The sequence below is a fragment of the Amphibalanus amphitrite genome, unplaced genomic scaffold, assembly GCF_019059575.1.
Source record: "Amphibalanus amphitrite isolate SeventyFive unplaced genomic scaffold, NRLGWU_Aamphi_draft 000070F_arrow, whole genome shotgun sequence".
Taxonomy (NCBI): Eukaryota; Metazoa; Arthropoda; class Thecostraca; order Balanomorpha; family Balanidae; genus Amphibalanus; species Amphibalanus amphitrite.
The window spans coordinates 483,309-505,180 of NW_024881566.1; the positions used below are offsets into that span (position 1 = coordinate 483,309).

General features: G+C 50.9%; 1 protein-coding gene across 3 annotated transcripts in view; it reads left to right on the forward strand.

Annotated features, from left to right (window-relative positions):
* LOC122379064 (sushi, von Willebrand factor type A, EGF and pentraxin domain-containing protein 1-like) overlaps positions 1 to 18,906 on the forward strand; it is a 41,769-nt gene extending 22,863 nt beyond the window's left edge. Inside the window, exons 3-13 of one of the 3 annotated variants that reach the window (XM_043360956.1) lie at positions 2,371 to 2,583; positions 3,991 to 4,077; positions 4,455 to 4,588; positions 4,911 to 5,122; positions 5,500 to 5,708; positions 5,938 to 6,114; positions 6,378 to 6,557; positions 6,821 to 7,003; positions 10,477 to 10,641; positions 13,367 to 13,448; positions 17,678 to 18,906. In XM_043360956.1, the coding sequence (XP_043216891.1) occupies positions 2,371 to 2,583; positions 3,991 to 4,077; positions 4,455 to 4,588; positions 4,911 to 5,122; positions 5,500 to 5,708; positions 5,938 to 6,114; positions 6,378 to 6,557; positions 6,821 to 7,003; positions 10,477 to 10,641; positions 13,367 to 13,448; positions 17,678 to 18,014 (1,979 nt within the window). In that variant the 3' untranslated portion in view covers positions 18,015 to 18,906. Of the gene's footprint in view, positions 1 to 2,370; positions 2,584 to 3,990; positions 4,078 to 4,454; positions 4,589 to 4,910; positions 5,123 to 5,499; positions 5,709 to 5,937; positions 6,115 to 6,377; positions 6,558 to 6,820; positions 7,004 to 8,484; positions 10,642 to 13,366; positions 13,449 to 17,552 lie in introns of all 3 variants that reach the window. The other 2 variants (XM_043360954.1, XM_043360955.1) reach the window with 2 other exon arrangements.
* Positions 18,907 to 21,872: the final 2,966 nt, after the last annotated feature.

A 21,872-nucleotide genomic window follows, 5' to 3' on the forward strand; every position in this document is an offset into this window, starting at 1 on the left:
GCATATGCGACGCCGTGCAAAATTACACAGCTGTTTTATTGTTCATTTTAAGTGATAAAAATAGCATTTGGCTCAAAAACAAGTTCTGTCCCCACCCCCAACAAAAACTGCAGTAAACTGCAGTCCGAAAGTCAGTCGAAACCCCATCTGCCAGACAGCAACAGCCCCATCCGTCGGACGGCACACCGGTGGCAGCAGGCAGGCGTCACTCAGACATCCATCGACGGAAGGCAGCCGGCAGGCGTCACCCGGTCCTGGCCGTCACACGGCGTCGCCATATGGCACGGCGCGTCACGACACGCGCCAGCGTCACGGATACGTCACGCGGACACCGCCGGCGGCCGGCGGCCGGTGGGCTCCCGCGGTGGCCGGTCCATTCATCACCAGGCACCGTTCGACCCACCGGCTCTAAGGAGATCCTACCGTTGGTGGCCGACGCTCACTCGCACATCTGCCGAGCCGACTCCAGCGGCGGGCCCCGGGCGGCCACCGCGCTGTGCTTATTACCGCCCGCCACGCGACCGAACGGGAGCCTTTAGATGAGATGGATCGGTTTAGATGGGTGATGCCGGTTTCTTAAAATGGCTTGTCGCTAATGAGCTTGTTCCAATTCTCGCTTCTGTTTCTCTCTCCTCTGGCGTGGAACGGGGTCAGACATAGAAGGAGTGTGTGTTTGGGAGGGGGGCTTACAGTGCGACTAATCACTACATACACTGAGAGTGTGTGGGTGGGCGTACAATGGCGATTAGGCTCAGCCCCGAGCAGTTCCGCATGTGAGAGTGGGTCGCAGGCGGCGGGGACGGCTTCTTACGTCATAGTGGGGACCGGTGACAGGCAAACATCGTGCAAGACGAGGTCGACGTGCCTTACATGTTGCTGATAGACGTTGTGAAGTGAGGATGAGCATGTGAAGGTCGTTAGGGACACGGTGACGGTACACAGGTTAGTGCGTGCTTCGAGCTTTACCAAAACTGGAACAGCTTTGAAATACCATACTTGAAGTTCCATGTCTTCATCCCCGAAACCAGTCACGACTCGCGAGTCGCGAGGTGCGTTCGTGAGATTTTGCGTGCTCTTAGTTTGTGAGAAACTGATTCGGTGTATTTAAGAACACTGATATGGACGGTCATTGACCTGTTACAACTGACTCGACCTGATCTGTTGAAAGATCAGGACATGCTCCAGCGTCTTTCACTTCCATACCTCATCTCAAACCTGCTGCCTCTGTCAGCAAAAATGTCGAGTTCTCATGTGAATGGATTTGGATTCTGACGGTGCTGAATTCTCACGACACCGTTCAGTGAGCTATCGAGTGGAAAATGCGTGCTGTTGCCGCTGGTCTGAGCGCCAAATATTGCCGATAAGGTTGGCAGTCACACACCACTACCCGACAAACACTCGCGGCCCGCTGTGGGCGTCAGGGTGAATGTCCCTCGGCCGCAGCGGCGCGGTGGTCGGCGGTGGTGCGACCACCGCGGCTCGGTCCGGCGACAAAACCGGCGCGCACACACACACACCGCGTCAGCTGTCCGGAAGTAAATTACTTCCGGTATCCGCACTGACTGCATGCGTGGATAGTAACACATGATATGTGGGCTGTGAGCTAATGGAACTTCATAGATCTGCGAAGTAGCTAGTAAAACCAATAAATATTTCTTAATGATGTTTCACCCTGCGAGTTTCTGTTGCCAATACCGTTGCGAATGCATCCTTCCAAGTGTCTCCCACTCACGAAGTTCCCCCATCTCCGATCCCACCACGAGACGCGTCTCGTCACTATCCCCACCGTGTTCCGTGCTGAGCCCGTGCAGTGATTTGCAGCCTCCGTGTAACGGCGTGGCCCAGCTGAGCACCATCCGTGTAATATCAGCGCGACACCTGAGTCGCTCACGTCACTGGCATCACAGACCTCACATCGTGCGAGTGGTGCGACTAACGATGTGGCGAGATGGCCATTACAGTTGCAGTTGCACAATGACACGCATTTGTTGCACAACAATGCGCTGGGTTATTAACCACCGTGCGGTCGGAGCAGCCTTGTGTAAAAACGGTTGCTCAGGGTTTCTTATCAGATATGAACTAATTAAACTGCCAGTTATCAATGGACTGTGTTTATAATCATTTTATATTGACACGCGATAACGTAAGAAGCAAAAGGACATTCAGCTGCATGTTGTTTGTTCGCAAGACAAGTTTCTGCATGTGCTATACGTGCATGTAAGGTCTAAACTTTTGAATTCATTTTGAAAGGGGTAAAACGCAAGAATTCAAAAGTTTAGGCCTTACATGCACTTACATATATACCACACCTGTCATTTGATAATCAAGTTTCTGCATCCCACTAACTAATTTTCAATCTTTCCTTTGCAGTGATTAACGTGGCAGCAGGGAAAGCGCCGATGCAGTCGTCGACGGCGCAGGGCGGCATCCCACAGAAGGCCGTGGACGGCAGCACCAGCGGCTTCTTCAACCCCAAGACGTGCACGCTGACGGAGCAGGAGACGTCGCCGCTGTGGTACGTCAACCTGCTGGAGCCCTACATGGTGCAGCTGGTGCGGCTCGACTTCGGCAGGTCCTGCTGCGGTGAGTGACGGGACTGAGGACTGGGACTGAGAGACTGAGAGACAGGATGGGAAAGGGTGGAGACTGAGTGACTGAGGGACAAGACAACCAATCGGGGACAGGGGACTGAGTGACGGGACTGGGGGTGGGGGACAATACTTGAAGTTGGAGACAAGACTAGACCCGATTTGGAGACGGGTTAGGGACTGAGAGATGAAGTGGGACCGATCACTAACTTGGGAACTGAGTGATTGAGGGATGAGAAAAAGTTTCCGGATCTGAGGACCCTTTAGGATCGGAGGGGCGACGTAAAAAAGTTGTTCCTATCTGCAGAACTGGATAAAACATGCCTTTGTGGTAACAATTGCAGGAAAATGTAGATAAAACTTTGTCGCGTTTTCTACCTAATAAAACTTGTACAACCCAAATTCCGTTGATACCATGCACGTCCGTCTATCGCCACCAACGTGCAGTGTGCAATGTCCATGGGCGTTTCTCCCGATGCTTCAACAACACTTTCGTTTTCCCAAGTCCTCTAGGGCACAGTGTATCTCTAGGAGATAGACAAGTTGTATCGCTTTTGCCAATCAAATAAATAGTACAACATATAGCGTGAAACTTGTCAGCTCGGCAGGAATCAGCTGTTATCCCTAGCCGCGCTGTCCAAACCAAGCCGCTGATAACAATCACTTCTCTCTCCGTGACGGTGAAAACATTTACTATCAGTCACGCCTGTTGATAGTGAAGGTTCTTTGACCGAGTTAACCTCTGCCTTCTCCCCCCCCCCCCCTAGCTTTGCTATCGTTGATCGGTCCAGTGCTCAAACCATCCCCTGGGGTCGTCTCGGGCTCTCATAGACCGATTTGAGTTGAGATGGTCCGTGACCCTCTACTACCATCGCTGACCGGTCCAATGCTCGACCCGTCCACCGATGGGGTCGTCCCGGGCTCTCACAGACTGATCTGAGACGGTCCGTGACCCTCTGCCATCCCTGACCGGTCCAGCGCTCCACCCATCCCCCTGAGGTCGTCCCGAGCTCTCACAGACCAGTCTGAGACGGTCGGCGGCTCGTCAGCCGTATCCAAGGATTCCTGAGGCGTTAAATAACGCGAGCTAGCGGTGTGCCCTCCTGTCCCAGTCCGCTGTCCGTCGCGTTTACGACACTTCTCACAAAGTTACTGTTGTGTGGATGGACCAAAAAGGGCCGATGATTTTGAGGACAGTTGTAAAAAATCCTAACGACTTTATATGACCTAAATGTAGGCCAGACTACTGACGGTCAATTATCATCTGAAGTAAAGACAAGCTTGTGTTGAGACGATTTATTACGCCTCTTGTCGTACCGATCAATCAAATGCAGACAAATCTTCTTACTGCACGGATTGTCTAGCTATCCGTACCCCAGTTTGACAGGATTCTTTGTTTCAGAAAACAACGTGCCTGCGACAGTAGTGGTCCGAGTGGGCAACAACCGACCGGACCTGAAAATCAACCCGATCTGCAACCGATTCACTGGTGAGTGACTGCTCGGGAGAGATAAGACGAACAGAGGAGGACAGTGGTGATAAGATAGCAGCTGCAAGAGAACGTGGACGCTGTAGACGCGTGTTTGGCGGCTACCGAAATACAGGTTGGGCATACTTCTTGAGTTTAAGTTAATTAAATATGCGTCGTCCTGAAGATTGCATGGAGTTTCTTCACTGCTTTGGCGGTCTCTTCATATGCAGACCACACAACTCATCCTGTTCCCTAAAAAAAAATATTGACTTGCTGCTTACGAAATCAATCATTGTTTCGAAAATATGCATGAAATTCACTGCTTTCTGCTTGCTGTTTGCTATTTGGAGATGAATCAATATATAAGACTCTGATGAGCACGCCTGGTGTTTCAGGATTTCTGGAGGAGGGTCGGCCGCTGTTCCTGCCGTGCAACCCTCCGATGCCGGGCGCGTTCATATCGGTCCACCTCGAGGGACCGCCGGGCCAGATGCTCTCCATATGCGAGGCCTTTGTCTACACCGATCAGGTAAGACCCGGAAATACAAATGGTTACGCGCGAAATGAATGGGTTTGGATAAGAAGCAAGGCTAAGCCGGAGTTCAATAAAAAAGAAAATGTTAAGGGGAAAACACAATAAAAACCTGCACAATAAAAACACAGGGTATTTTTACACTTTCGAGCCAGTCCAAAAAACAGTTCCGAATAACAATAAAATAATTGCAGTTCACGGTAACACCAGCCAAAACCTGCCGTCTCTATAACAATAAATTTAGATATTTGACAGACGCTCCCCGTGATTCGTAGCATCTAACAACTCTCCCTCCCTGCTCGCCACCTCCCGTTTCCAGGCCCTGCCAATCGAGCGGTGTCCCCAGTTCCGTGATCAGCCGCCGGGCAGCACGGCCACCTACAACGGCAAGTGCTACACCTTCTACAACCAGCAGCCGCAGAGGTTCTCCGAGGCACAGGAATTCTGTCAGAGCCGCGGCGGGACCCTGATCGACGAGACAAACCCGGCGCTGCAGGGATTCCTCAGCTGGGAGCTCTGGAGGCGGCACAGGTAGGCGGAGGATTAGGTAGCGACACTGAGGGCGGGGGTCTATGAAGACAGGAGACACAGGCGGACTGGAAGCTCTGATGGTGATATGAGTCGAGTGGGGTGGGAGACGACACGCGTGGGAGAAGGAAAATGTTGAGAAAGATAACAGGAGCTGAGAGAGAAAATGGAAGATGATATATATAAATCATGGAAAGAATTTCTATAGATAAACATCTACATACATGTTTAAACGTACTTGAAAAGTTAATGCTGGAAGGTTTAGCGTTCGTCTTTTCTCGACTTCATGTCAATGCTGACAACGGCCCCATGCCAACCCCTGCGGACCTCTGATGACCCCTGCCGGCCTTTCTGACCTCTTCGCCCCTGGCGCTCCTCAGGGAGGACCCGAACGGCCAGTACTGGATGGGCGCCGTCCGGGACCCGCAGAATCCGGCCAACTGGAAGTGGATCACCGGACAGGACCTCGGCGTCAGCTTCTGGAGTCTGCCCGGGGGTCAGGAGAACTGTGCCCGGTTTGATGGTACAAAGGACTGGCTCTGGTCAGACACCAACTGCGACATGCGGCTCAACTTCATCTGCCAGCACCGTGAGTCGGCCGGGAGGGCAAGACAGCGGTGTCGCGGGCTTGCATCAAACGATTTGAACGGCCGGAAACAATGAGGAAAAATGGGCACAATAATGCGGAAGCATAGTAAAACACCAACACTGCAATTATTGCGATTGCTCCTTGGTGCAAAAGTGTAGCTATCCAACATCCGTAGAACGAGGCAACATAGCTAGTTTGATTAAATGTCAACTTTCTCTCCGTTTTGCAGAGCCTCTGACGTGTGGCAAGCCGGAGCAGCCGCCCAACTCGACCCTGATCGCGCCCGACTTTAACGTGGGCAGCACGATCTCGTACCGGTGTGAGGACGGACACCTGCTGTCCGGCCCCGAGGAGCGCCAGTGCCTGGAGACGGGCTTCTACAGCGCCTACCCGCCCACCTGCAAAAGTCAGTGACTGGAGCTGTGACCTGCGCTATAACCTGTCATCTGACCTGTTCATACATAGGACTGCAGGCACGTGCGTGGTCTGACCTGTCATATGACATGTGTTTTGACTTATCCTGTGGACCTGTTCGCGACATGAGTCGTAGCTTTTCCTGTGAACCCTGGCGTCATGACCTGTCATGTGACCTGGGCTGTGACCTACCGTCGAGATCATCAGCGTGACCGCGGCTGAGACCCCTGCTCTGACCTGACCTGACGCCCACAGACCTGCAGTGCGGAATGCCGGCCGAGATCCGACACGGCCGCTACAGCCTGGTGAATGGCACGCGCGGCTACCTCTCCATGGTCGTGTACGAGTGTGACCAGGACTTCGTCATGGTCGGACGCAACGAGCTCATCTGCGACGTGGATGAGCGCTGGAGCGGCCCGCCGCCCCGCTGCGAGCGTGAGTAACCGAGCCGGGAGCGGCGGGGAGACTGCAACAGCCAGGCCTCACCCATTTGCCAGAAGGCTGTGACTAGTCTTACATATACCCAGAGGCTCCATAAGTGATAAACATCAGGAATATTTTAAGGTCCGTATGCATGCCAATCACTTTTACTAAAAAATCAACTCACAGTACCGTACTAAATAGCATTCTTTCGCTGGTGGGATCGGTAGTTCTTGACGACTGAAATAAATGCCAGCGTTTTTCATTTCCTTTTCCAGCCGTGTTCTGTAAGGAGCCGCCTGCAATTCTGAACGGCGGGTTCCGCGTGTCGACCAACTCGACTATCGTGGGCACGCTGGTCGAGTACTACTGTCTGGATGACCGGTTCACGCTGACGGGACCGAGCACACTGCGCTGTATGCGAGACGGCACCTACAACCAGGAGCCGCCCGTGTGCCGAGGTGAGACTGCACCGCCGTCTGGTGGCGATCAGCGGGACTGATAGTGCACGGCTCTGACGCACTCTGTTTTATAAGGGGTCACCCAAATCCAAAAGCAACCATTTTTGTGCGATATGCAAATATGCTTGTGAATATTTGTATGCTTAACATTAAAAAAGATATTTTGATTTGAGACTCACTTAGAAAGCTTTTAATTGATGCATAACGCAGCCTTCGAGTTTGTGCCATACATAGGCCTCCTGAAGTGGTTGGCAAATGCCTATAGGCAGGAATAAATGTCCAGTGCCTAGCTCCTCAATCCTTTCGAAGCCATAACTGAGCTGCAACTGTATCCATATGAAAAACATTCGCAATCTGTGGCACAAACAGCAGCCAACTTTACAGCAGCACGCATTAAATTACTACTCCCTTCACACAGCAGCGAGCACGGACCGAATCACTGTTCCCTTCACACAAGAAGTGACCACGGACCAATTCACCATTCCCTTAACAAAAGAAATGATAAGCTACCGAATCGCTACTCGCCACACAAACAGAGGCCAGCTGACTCCAATCACCGGCAACCGTCAAATTCATCAGCCCAATATCATCAACGAAATCGGCATTTCTCTCCGCTAGACGGAAATGAGCATCTCTGAAAAGGTTCCAGCAACCATCTGAATGAGACTTACAAAGACCTAAGACCATCAATGCACTTAAAATCATTAAATCGTCACACCCTTTCCTGTTTCTGGGTTCAAATCTTATACCCAGCGGCTGTTCCATCAAATTTCATTGACTACATTCTAGGTACCTATATATCCCTGTAAATATGCAAAAATGGACAAAGTGACATGACGTTGAACATAGCTTGTTGGTAGATCATCTCTTAGCTCTTCTACATGCTACATGGCACATGCACCATTTACTCGTATATTCTCTTCTGAATGCGCTGGATGAGATTTTCATCCAGTGTACGTCGTGGAACATTTTAAATCTCTTCTCGACTTCTGCTTCTGTATCTTCTTACTTTTCAATATCTTTTCTCTTATCTTCTTTACTGTCTTTTCCCTTTTCTTATGTCTTTACCTTACATGCACATTATGTTAAATTTTGTATATATTGTGGAAGTAGTGCGTTTGATGTAAACAGCTTGACTTATGCGCTTGTCTTGTATTTTGCTGTTTTATGTGAATTGCATGGCTGATGCTACATCCTCGTTTGTGACTGAGTATCATGTTTAGTTCTTTTTGTGTGTGCTGTGTTGAACGTTGGGCGTCTTTTTGGACATCGCAGTTTAGCATCAACGTTTCTTTTGCAGTGCTTTTTTAGCCTGGATGCTTTTTACATCATTAAATGTGGTCGCACACACGTAGTTAAGCTGTGTCTGAGAGTTGGTGACGTACGCAGTTCTTGCTTTCTTCTGTCGTTCTAGCTTTCGAACGGTGACGCTCTTCCGCACGACCTTGTCTCAGACTATGCCGGTTTCTGTCGACTTTCAGAGACAGTTCTACCGACCACGGACAGTGCACGGACAGTAGCGACTGCTACCCCCACCTCCGGACTGCTTCCCACCGAGCCTGGCCTGCCCTCCCCCACCTCCGGACTACTTCCCACCGAGCCCGGCCTGTCCTCCCCCACCTCTGACCTGAGCTTCCCCACCGAGACTGGACAGGCCTCTGACCTGTCCTTCCACACCGTCCCTGACCTCTCCACTCCTACCGACCCCAGTCTGACACTAGACGACCTGTACGTGGAAGATCCCCTGGCTCTGGCCGCCTCTAACACCGCCAACGAGTACGTCCGACCATCAGCCCCCGGTCGGAGGCGCCTATCTCGTCCCGGCCTCCGTCCCCTCCCCGGTCTCCGGCGACCCCGCCCGACCAGCCCCGCCGACTACCGAAACCCATTCTACGACGACACGACATACGCTGACACGACATACGCAGACACGACATACGCAGACGCGACATACGAGACGGACGGTCCGACGGCGCTGACTGAAGTGCCGACGACATTGCCGCCGTATACGGTACTGCCCGGAGACAGGGTGGTGGTTAAAGACGTCAACGGAGAGAAGCGGCGCAAGGTCTTCATTTTTAGACAGAGGTCCACCACTCCCGCGGAGGAGGAGGGTGGCGAGCCTACCACTTATAGACCCATTGTATGGCCCACAGAGGAGGTAACAGCTGACGAGTCATCGGAGCGTCGCACAAAGTCCTCTGTGCAGAGTGAGACTAACAGAGCTATTGTGAGGGTCAGAGAAAGAACTACTGAGCGTCCCATTTTCACAACTACGAGAACACCCACAGAACAGCTTACTGAACAGCCTAAGAAGGCGACCACGGAGGAGTTCACCTCCACAACCGAGGAGGAGTCGAATCAGGACGAGTCGGCTCCCTCCCGGCGACTGAGTCTGATCCGGAACCGACTCCGGGGCGGACTCCGGCGGAGGACGGACTCGGTTTTCCGCCCGGACCGGCGGCCGGACTCTCCGCTGCGGCCGGGTAGGCCCAGCCGCCTCCGTCCGCAGCTGCCAGCCGCCGAGCCCGATATCACCACTCCTCCGGCAGAGCCTGAGGTCAGCGAGACGCCAGCCACTCCAGCGTCCTCCTCCCCCGCGCGGCCGAGCCTGGCTTTCAGTCTGGGTCAGACGCGCCGCCGGAGGCCCCGTCCGCGTCCCTCGGGCAGCACTTTCACCTTCCCCCGAAGACCGGCGCCAGAACTCAGCCGTCCGGCGGTCGTCAACGGCGCTGACTCCGAGACGGTGACCTTTGTGGAGACAACGGCAGAGGACACGCGTTCAGTGACCCCTGCGGAGCCCACTGCGGGGTCGACAGAAGAGCAGACGGCGGCGCCCACCCAGACCACAGAGGGATCTACCACCCGGCGGGTGACGGTCAGTTTGAGTCCGGACGGAGGACCGACCGTGACCTTTGAGAGCAAATATGTCACCACTCCGATGCCCGCCGCTGAGGCTGACGAGTCTGATGTTCCGGAGCTTGGAGACAGACGGACCTCGGGCAGACGGCCGTTTGGGGACACGCTGCGCAGGAGGAAGTATCGCCCAACGCTGCCTGTGAGGAGGATCTCGAGCTCCAGCCAGCCGAAACTGGTGGTGGTGCTCAAACCGAGGCCCGATCAGTCCGAGTCCGTCTCTGCCGACACAGTCCCTCCTTCAACAGCGGGGACTGAAGAGATCACCACTAGCTCACAGGAGGTACCCACTGAAAGAATCTTACACACTAAAACTACACCAGATGAACCACTCACAGCTACCACTCCGTTCCACAGCACCACAGAGATCCACACCAGCACCACAGAGATCCCCACCAGCACCACTCCTCCTCCAGCCCTCAGCGGCGCTCCCTCCGCCGGAGCCACTTCTCCCCGAGCTCCTGTGCCCTCGGCCACCCTGCGGCCCCCTCAGCGGCCGGTGGTCGTGTTCTCCCCCACCGAGTCGCCCTCCCAAGCTGAGCCCGCGTCCCCTGCAGCCGGCGACACTGTGGCCGTGGCCGCCGCGCCCGGAGTGATCAGCTTCGGCCGGCCCGAAGAGAACGAGATCCCCGACACGGTCAACATTCAGCAGAACGCGCCGGGCGTCAGCGAGCCGGACAACACGCTGGGCGAGCGCTCCACCGGACCCAAACTGCACATGGGTGAGTACCTCTATTCCATCGGACCCTGACAGGGTGAGTACCACATCGGACTCAAATTGGGCGAGTACCTACCATACTGGACCCAAAATAGGCGCGCGCTCCACTGGACCCAAACTGCATCTACATAGGTGAGTGACCAGACAGATCATGGGTGTGCTAGACAGGACACCCAAACTGGACATGGTTGAGAATAAGGACAGGTTAAGGGAAAGTGTGACTGGAGGTAATTTGCTTAATTCATTAACTAACTGTATTTGACACGTTTAAGTGGCGTGCTTTGTCATGTTGTCAATATTGTCATCGTTGGGTCACGAAGTAGGTACACAATGAGACTTGTTGCTTTTTCATGAATTCCTGTCGCAAAGTAGGTGTTTTAGGGCCTATGTGTAAGCGAATAACATTTATGTATGCATATGTACTGTTGATTTGAATGAAACACACAATTTTATGTTCGTTCTTTGTGTTTTATCATTGATCTATGTTCCCTCAATCTGATGTGATCCGACGTGATTATAAATTCGGTTGACATTATTTCTGAACAACTCACTACAAAACAGTTGCTTTTTATCGTAGCCTTACCATCAATATCAATGAAGTTGTGCAAATGTGAGGTCAACCTCCCCAAATAGAGTGGATTTTTTTCTTGATAATATTAGTGGGTACTTTGTTTCTTGCACAGAGCTGATTAGATGCTTTGCCAAACCGATGACATAAATAGGATCCAACGCTTGTTTGGAACTTTCTGTGTTATATACCGGGTGGCCCAGAAAAAACGTTCCGAACTTTAAAGGCCTATATATCAAATTCGAGTGCAAATAACGAGCCAAAATTTTCATCAAGTTTGCGTCATTTCTTTGCGCATTGGTATGCCAAATAATAACACTATACCATCATTTTCAAGCTGGTAATCTTGAGTTGAATTAAGCAAGACGTTTTTGCTTTTTTTGCCGATGTCAAACGATTGTGATGATTGGGTTAGACGTCCCATGTCATAAAAAAAGAATAAAAAATAGAGCACGTGGATGAAACCAACACGTATGTTCTTATTTAAAATATTTTTGTCTCACTTATGTGCCAAATATTCAAATACTAAGCCAAAATGGTGCTCATGGATGCCATTTGTGTCAACACCAAATCATGTTTCGAGCAGGAGTGGCACGGTGCATGGATTACTGCTGATTACCCTCCTTTCAGTAGATCAAACAATAAAACGACCGGATAAGGAAGACAAACCAAAGCAGACTGGTTCCTGTGCCAGAAAACCACAGAAAAGTCTATGAAAAAACAACATTGCCAGCAGATAACAGAAAAAACTGGTTAAAAAGCTACCTTTTCCCAGGAATGTCAGCCAGGAAAGCATTTGAGCCACAAGATGGTTAGAAAACTGGAAACTTCTTCCGATGCCGCTGTCACAGAGCCAGCCATCGTCGTTGCCTGAGGGAATGTGTCATCCTGAGACCCGAACCATCAATGAGACTAGCTGCCAGTAGAAGTCATGGCTCTAGGCCGCGGTGCCGCGGGGTGAAAGTGACCCGTTCACTCACATTATTTAGTAAACATCGGAGCAAAAAAGTATTTTTTACATGGCATGCTTGAAACACGAACCGTTTAAAAATTAGTTTACCGAACACCATGAAAATCACACCATTTACTCAAAATGTGTGCCGCATTGACTTTTCGAAGATTCAATGTTGTATCTTTACCACTTTCTGAGAAATATTGATTTAAAGTTGGGAACGTTTTTTTTCTGGGCCACCCGGTAGATGCTCTGTTGAATTTCTAAAGCCAATCAGATGGCTCACCAATGTCCATTGTCCAACAGTCAAAACTGCTGGTTAGCAGGGATCATCCATCCAAAAAAAAAAATAACAGGGCAAAGAGGGGTGGAGCAGGCCAGAGCTCCTCAGCAAAAATGAAAATTGGGTAATACTGCCATGGACCGTGGTTGTCACTCCGAAACATTGTCACATTTGACATTAATATCGGAGCTGAACTCCAAGATAATACCGTGGCTATTCAACGGTTTACATCGCACCTCAACAATATATGTGGCAGCCGCCTCGGCAGCTTTCCAATTTCGTCTGCCAAGAGACGCGATTCTTGCGTTCAGCATTCCGGCACAGTCTACCATCAGGAGTAAACCACTAGCGCCATCTATGAACACGTTGCATTATTATATACTAAAGGCGGGAGAAGAGTGGTAGGCATTGGCAGCTGCTGGTAAATATGAAATCGTCGTATTTACATCATTAGCCAATCTGTCATGGATACTCAATATTCATTAAATCTCCCCAAAGAATCAAATGCCCATTGTTTTTTTTTGCACAATGCTTACTGAAATGTCAGAAACACAGGTACGGGAATATTTCGCCTTGCTTCAGTACTCAGCAGCGCACATGTTAACCTTAAACTCACTCTTTGTTGCGCTTGTGTGCACTGGCGGATCTAGAAAGGGGGTCTTGGACGCTGCGGGGGGGGGGCATATCCCCAAAAAAGTTTCTCCAAACTCCAAAAACTCAACGGATGTCGATTTCTTAGCACTGTTGTGCCGTTTAAAAAAAATCGTTTTAAAGTTGTTTAGTTTATCGTCTTATTTTCGAAAGAATGCAAATTTTCGTCGATTTCGGGCGCTGTTGGTGGAGGAGCATTTGTGACAAATGCCCCCTGGATTCGCCTGTGTTTGTGTAGGGCATATCGAGTGTTAACCTGAATTCGCTTCTTTCAGGCGGGATCATCGCGCTGAGCGTCTTCGGCGGGTTCGTGTTCCTGGCTGCTGTCGTCACGACGATCGTTATCCTCATCAGAAGGTAAGCGACAACAAGGCGTTCAGTGCTCGTCTGTAGAGGTCGGGATGAGTTTGTCTTTAGAGTCAAGTGCTTAGCATGTTTACTAAGACTTGCACAATATAAAACACAATATAAAGGTAGCACACAATATTGTGTGCTACTTTTATATTGGTATGGTTGCAAAGTGCATTGCATCATTTATTCAAATAGGGAAGTATGGTTTGCAATCTGGGCAATGACTTAAGACAGTTCCCATTTAGCTCCTATACGTCACCTGTCTTTTCAGGTGATATACCTACCTATGTATTACTGGTTCACCTGTCTCACAAATCATCAGTCTGTATGCTTCATTGCGATGAAAACTATGCAGTCATGATCAAATGCTCCCATATATTGAGCTCTCTAGCCTCTAGCTTTATGACTTTGTTGTACTTATGTGCTAAGTGCTTGCATTAATGTTCACAGTGTGCTTTGGCATCCTGGTTCCCAATTATCGTTTGTTCTGTGTTGCTTTGCTTTGGGAACCGCTTGCTTTTGACACGACACGACACATGACGCCAGACTTCCTTCCATCTCTATATGTAGCTTGCCTTTTCCATCTCTATATTGTCTGTGTAATCCGTCTTTTCCATCTCTATTTAGTCCGTGTTTTCAATCTTTATGTAGTTCATCTTTTCCATTTCTTAACCCGCGCCCCACTGGGGGGGGGGGGCTATTTATAGCCCCTCCCCCTCCCGTTTTTCTGCAATAACTTCCAAACCGCTTGACGTATCGACGCCAAACTTTCAGTACCTTCGGCTACATCAATTTGACACCTTGTGTCAAAATTTGAGCTTCGTAGCTACCATAGGTCGGCCGGAAATGACGTCAGAGTGACGTCATGTTCGGCCGATTTCGACGCAAAACATTGAACCATGGCAATCGCTCCCAAGGGCTCAGTTTTTAAGCTAGATCCAATTTCTTTGCATGAGAGGACTCAGAATAGACTGCGCTATCAAACTGCTATCTCGGATTTTCGAAATTTTGAAAATTTCGAAAAAAAATTATAATAAAATTCAAAATTTACATTTTTACATTTTTTTTCAAAAAGTTTTTAATTTTTCAAAAAAACCGGAATATATGTGATAGAAAGCGTTATTATGACTAACTCTAGCAAGTTTTAGCTAAATATCTTCAAAAATGGCCAAGTTATACGCATTATTGCAAAAAATAACAATAATGAATTTTTCAACTAATTTTTTCACCACGTATTTGACATCGTACGCCAATATAACTAGCACCATCGTGTTTCTGAGCTCAAACTGCATCCAATAGACACCTTTTCTGTTGAAAAATCATAACTTCAAAATTTGACCTTTTTTGACTTGAAAGTCACCTGACCTGAGCTAAATTCGACTCAAAATGACCTCGAATGACACAGACGAGTTCAAATTCGAAATCTTTGGCCTAAATGGACCATAAAACATGTGTCACGTGACCGACGCATGATATAATATTTTCGTGACCTGTGATGACCTGAAAATCAAAGTACAAGTTTGGTACCCTCAGGGTATCTAGAGCATCTGTTCACGAGTGTGTGAACCAAAAATGAGCCTGATCTGACTTGTAAGACGGCGGCCAGAGCCCAAAACGTGAACAAGCCAAAATGCTAATAATTTTTACCTTGACCTGACCTGTGACGACATCGGTGACCTCGAGGTCAATGAAATTAGGTTTCGCTCGACAGTTTTTCCGGGACTATCAGACGCCGTTTGAATTTTGACGATCGGCCCAGTAGTTTCGGAGTTAGGAGGGGGCTATGAATAGCCCCCCCCATGAATAGCCCCCCCCCCCCCCCAGTAGGGCGTGTTATTGTTATACGCAGACCCCAGTGGGGCGCGGGTTAATTGTCCGTCTTTTCCATCTCTCTATTGATGATACCTCTAAGTTAAGGTATGATAATTGATAACATCATTACATAGACACCGTCCGTCTCCCGCTTTTCACATATTTATTGAGCGAGCCAGTGCTTGATTGAGGGCTGAGGCGCCATGCATGAACGCGTATTTGGGCACTGACTAATCTAAACATTCGCTGATTCTAAAATTGTATTACCTTAACAAAGTGACTTACATGTTTAAAACTAAATGGTAGTCGCTCTTTAAACGTTTTGCTCATCCCAGAAAACTGATCATAAGCTCATAACAATTCGAAACTGCCGGACAGAAATGACATGCATAAAAGGACGCTTCAAGCTAGCTCACGCATTAGTCGCATCACAAAACTAGTATAATCCACATCACACTGATGACAAGAAAGTAAGTTGGCAGAATGTCCACTTTTACCTGCATCACCATACAGCACGTAGTGCTTGCTCCGTGGCCGAACCTAAAGTTCCTAAAAGTCTAGCTTTTCCTCAAATTTTCTATTTTATGCCATGAAATCCTAAGAGCCCACACGTATAAACTTGACGCTCCCCATCTTGACTGCGTGAACCCGCCAGCCTTTTGCCTCGCTCAAAGTCCAGCCGCTAGCCTTCAACTTCCTGGCGGACCCCTCATCAACCCCCCCCCCCCCCGGCCCCGGCCGATCTTTGACCGATCCCTGGCCGACCTGGTGACCACCCCTGGCCGACCACTGACCGACCCCGGCCGACCACTGACCGACCCCGGTCGACTACTGACCGACCCCGGTCGACCACTGACCTCTGACCGCCGACGGTGACCGGCCACCAGCCCCAGTGACGCCGTGATGGTGGCCTCGGACGCCGGACTGCCCTCGCCGCCCGACTCTCCGACCACGCCGCAGCGCTGGTACACCGTACTGGCGCTGCCGTTTGCCGATCAGACCACCGGGCGGCGCCACCTCCGCACCGCGGGGCGGCGCCACCCGTCGGCCGACTTCACGCGCCGCTCGCGGGACCCCTACCTCCATTAGGGGGACGCTGTTTGGAGAGGGCCGAGCGTGCCGCTGAGACGGAGACGCCGGTACGTTCGCGGACAGACGACTCACGGACGGATGGACACAGACGGACGCACTGGGACGAACGGAAAAGCGCGGCTTATCACCTGGAGCACGGCATACACCTCGGAAAGGCGCGTTGCACTTGGAGGAGCACGATGGAGAGTGGATGAGATGTTAAGACACAAAAAACATCCGTCGATCTGCACCAGTCACTCACCGAGCTGTATATAAAATCGGCATCTTAGGCAGACTCCGGCGCTAAGTTTGTCCCGCACTGAGCACTTTGTCATAACAACACAAAGCCCCACAAGTGGAAGGGTGAGCGGAGAATCACCTCACCTGTAGATAAGAGACGAGCTGAAGGCACGGGAGAATCTGGCAAGCGTCTACAGGCCACCACCGTCACTGACACGAGCTGCACAGAGGGCGCCACACGGCGATGGGCGCGAATCAGATGTTCTTTCTCCACTCCGGCCACACGAAACACACCCCCTGATCGACCAGTCCCTCGCACTGCACTACTTGACGCTTATCGTTAGCGTTCACGCTTCTTGCATGTTAATGCACAAAAGGAAACAGATTCACCGTTGTAATCAATAATGTTTCATTGTTCATAAAATGATTACAAAATGTTAGTGACATGGCAGGTTGACACTGGACAGCTATATCACCTCTCAAAGGGCAGCCAATGATTTCTGTGTTTTGATACTTCATTCCTTATGATACAATTGTCATAGTGTAACAAAAATGTCCCCGTCGGACTTCAGGGTATTTTCGATTTTGTAGTGAATTTCTCACAGGCGTGGCGCTGTCCTGTCGTCCTTAAATCGACCTCAGAAAACTTTCCCGACCCCAGGGAACAAAGCGAGCATGTAGGAGACGTGACACACATTGGTGCTTGGCTTCTTCTGTGCTCTGTGCTTTGCTGTCAACTGCTTCCCAGCTGGTGCTTTCCTGTGTCGGTGTGGACAGTGGACTGTAGCTGCACTTAGCACCCCACTCCCGTACCCACAGCCTCACCACCAGCCTGTCCTCTGCCGGATGGTCAGTGCTGCCCTCTGCAATCCATGCTGAAGGGACCCTCCCGCCCCACCCCATGTTTGTGTCTCGTAGCGCATGACTAGCACTAGCACCCTGACGGACGAAGGACGCACTAACACCGCTTAACTCTCTGGCTTGCAGGTCGCGCGAGCTGTAGCGCGCAGGCTCTGCCACGTGGCGGCCACGAGGCACCACCACGTGCCGACGACCGCGTCTGACACGTGCCGCCTCACACGTGACGCTCACGCGCGCCTGACGTTTCGCAGGAACCGCGGTTACCCTCCGCGTCGCGCGCACGCTAACGCTAACTCAAGCAGCTACTCGACGGAGTCCGAGACGCACGGCCTCAACAAGTACTACAAGCGCGCGTGGGAGAACCTGCAGTCGAGTGGCCGCCACAACGCGGCAAAGGAGGGCGGCTCCAAGTCGCGCGGAGAGCCCACCATGCGCTCGGAAATGTACCGCGACGCCAGTGAGCTGACCGTGGCTGATGTGGCGCACATGTACCGCGGCGGCGACGATAAGCGGCGCCACCACCACCATCACCACCGGCACCATAAGGAGGAGCGCGACAGCCGATCGGCGCGCCACTCCAGGAAGTAGGCGCCGACGGTGGCGCCGCCTCGCAGCGAGCGGCGACGTGCGCGACATCTATACGCGGTTAGCAGTGCTACCTTGCGGGCGAATTGCGAAACACAGTCTGTCGTGATGAAGCGCGTGATGCCACGTTATGACCTGTGAAAGGATAAGTTTTGTTTTGCCGCGGAGAGCCCAAAACAGGGTTGGTAGAAACTAAATCAATGCTTGGGTAAGACCCAAATGATTCGTCTATGTCGGATGTACTGCACTGCACTCTGTTTCGATCCGAATATCTCGTAGGCACTAGATCAGCACGGCATCACATGGCGCTGCGTTCCCAGTCGCGTCTTGAAAGCTAGCATCCGTGAGATACTTGGCCCTACCTGCGCTTGTAACTCAGATAGGGCTGACATTGTCACGTTGTTGATTTGTTACGTACTAGCGGTTGCACCTTACCGCGAAGAAACTGCACAGCACCGTACACTTTAGTATTGTTGACAGAGGGAAAGAAGCTGACTAAGCCAAATGTAATGGCGCATTAATAGGTATGTTTTATCGGTGCAAGGTTGACATTGTTTGCACAGCTGGGACATGGGAAAACGGCCATCGTTTCTCCTGTCGGGCGTGCATGCGATCGTTCGGCTGTTGTTTTCGACGTTTGCCGAAATACGATCGACATTGTCTCTGTTGACCATTTAATCAGGTTGGTAAATGCTGCCGGGTCAGCTATAACATTACCGCTGAAACCAGTTATTGTTGTATATATTTGTGATATTGTATTCGTATTAGGAGCGTGTGATTTGCTGTTTTGTTTGGCGCGACTGCAATGGACGAATGTTTGAGTGTAACTGTTTATTATTTATTGCAAATGGAAGTGAAATGTGGAGACTTAGTTAAGATAAAAATGAAAGATAACTGTCGTGTTTGGAATTTATCAAATCCACCATCCGCCGTACCTTTCAACATGATTCGGTAAAATGCAAGCATAACAAAGATTCAAACACACAAAACAAATTTCCCACACTTCTTATCTACGGAAGCAGGGTTTGCCATAAAAAATAAATAAAGCATCTATAATCGTACACAGGTGCAGGCGTGAATCAGGTAGCAAACACCACCGAACGTCAAAGCGATAGACATCACCGCCACACCGGGTGCTGGGCCGACGGAATCCGTCACAGTCCCTTCACGCTGTGTCATCGCGCGGACCGTCAGCAGTCTCACAGTAAGCAGATGAGTCCATTGGGCATGGCCGGCAGACCTGCACGCGGTAACAACTCGCGTGTCACCGCCCGTTCGTATTCAGCGTCAACAGCCTGGGAGAGTGGTGATATTGGTAAATAAGTGTACACTCCGGACAGAGCTGACCGTTAATAACAGTTTCAGAGTGACGACGGTTGCCGCTTCCGGCCCGGAATACAGGCGTTTGTGTATTCTGAACACGCCGCACTGGGAAAGGCTTGTTAATCGAGCTTGAAGCACACAAATTGAGCATGTTATATCATGAGAACATGACACTCTGACATACCAGTCAGAGTGTATGAGGAACTCTGAATAACCGCCTGGCAATGCACGCTAAACGGGCTGTCGTGCTGTCCACATTTCATCCAACATAGCCTAGCGTTATTCCCGGACAGTTCTCAGCGCCGAGGTTCTGTGTTTCATCCTTCCCTGGCGTCTCCGCGGTTCGCAGCTCCTGAACTCGGCGCCATACCGCAGCTCCGGGTGCGCCGTGCAATACACCGTGCAGTGCAATACAATGTGCGCCGTGCCCGCAATACGCTGAGCGTATTGTAATACACTGTACGCTGAGCAATACATTGCCCGCCGTGCAATACACTGTGCGCTGAGCCTAGAATACATTGTGCGCCGTGCCCAAAACACATTGTAGGCCGTGCCCAAAATACACCGTGCGCCGGACCACACACTGTGCGCCGTGCTATACGCTGTGCGTCGTACCCGAAATATCCAGTCGCCGCCGGCGGGTGTTTGCGCTGCCAGCACGGAGGCGCCGGCTGGCCGGCCTGTTGACTCGCCCCGCCGGCTGAGCGACGGCCGACACTGTCGGTGCCGACGATGGCCCATTCAGAGATGATGGGTCGACGGGGCGTGTGTGCACGCTCGATACGACCGGCCGGATACGGCCCCTCCCCTCCCACACCCCGCCCAGGAGCTACTCGAGCCTCCCCCTCCCCTCCCCGGAGCTACTCGGACCCCCCCCCCCCCCCCCCCACCAGTGTCCTGTCCACTCCGGTATGTCCTGTCCGTAAGTGATATGAGCCGTTTTCACGACGGGCTATCCGGCGAATGCACCTGATTTGACCAAATCTGCACCTCATTTCTTTTACAGCAAATATCTTCATTTTATGAATTTATTTCAGTGTTTTAATCGATGATGCTCTCTGATAATATGACAAAGCAGGCATATAAGCAATTAGTGCAACCCTAGCTGATAGCTGCTAAGAGACACACTGAACCTGATTTGACCAAATCTGCACCTAATCTGTACCAGATGTGCACCAAATGTGTACCAGATGGCCGTCGTGAAAACGGCTATGGTGAACTATCGGCCAAAGACTGAAAATAGTACCGAAGGTGGTTAGATAGAAACGATAGTCCATCCAGTACCGAGCATGAGCATATCTCTGGCAATAATAAAAATGTATGTAAATGACCGTAAGTGCTTGACGTTGTAAAACTGCCGTTCACTGGTTAGCGACTAGCTACGGACTACCGACTGCTTACAAGGACCCAAGGGATCTGTTTCAACTCCGAAACAAGCGCACTGAAATAAATTTGATTTGACAGGTCCCGTTATCTCAAACATTAACTGCAGAGCACACCCATCAGACCGTGGCGTGTACGAGTGCACCGTGCAAGGCACCGTGCGTGATCGCCTCACCAAACGTCGCACTGAGAAAAGAACTGGAGCGAACGGAGCTATCAGCGCCATTCCATCTCCGAGGCTGATGTCAGCAGTGCAGCTTAGATCAGCGTCTCAGCGCCGTGACACCCACTAGGGACACCCACAGATGACAGTTACAGGTGACAGTCAGTGGTGACAGTCAGTAATGACAGCCAGTGGTGACAGCCAGTGGTGACATCCAGTGGTGACAGCCGCTGGTGACAGACGTCATGACGGTGAGAGACTCGAAAGTGGCATCCCAAATAACCTAATCTGGCGCACACCCGCTTAATCTAAAGAGCAGGGTGACGATACGACCCAAGTTGATAAGAGTCCGTATAGGCCGTAGCTTTTGAAGTAACGAAATGAATAGCCGGATCTTGTAATCAGTTCGTCAGTGACCGCACCTGTGCCTGGTCGGCGGTGCCGCCAGCGCGATAGCTGATGACTCTCTGCAGTTTCGGACGGCTCGGACATTCCGTTTGTGGGGTCCGAACACACGGTGCTGGGCCGACTGCCGAACCGGTCCGTCCACGGCAGGAAAACGTGTCACCACCGCTCACAGACACGGTATCGGGGGCATCAGATGAGCTCCGACACTGGAACAACGCCGATACGCCTCCGTAGCACGGCTCAGCACCGGTGCACTGTCCTTGCCGACTCTGCTTTCTACTTCAAGATTACGGAATTAAGATTAGACAATGAAATATAGGTCCACAAAATTAGCAGAAAAAAATAAACTTACAAAGTAAATAGACTTTGCAAAGATCCGTCGATATTGCTCTTTTTGTCATCGATATGAGCAGCGACTGTGATGTAAATAAGTATCGCTAAATTAGTACAAATTGCTCACTCTGAATGGTTGCATGAGCAAGTGGTTTCTACAACGGTTGAAGTGAATTAATTTCAACATGCACTTCTAAGACGGAACACAAGTTGCCCGATCGAGCAGCCCGAGTTGACGATCACTTTCTCGT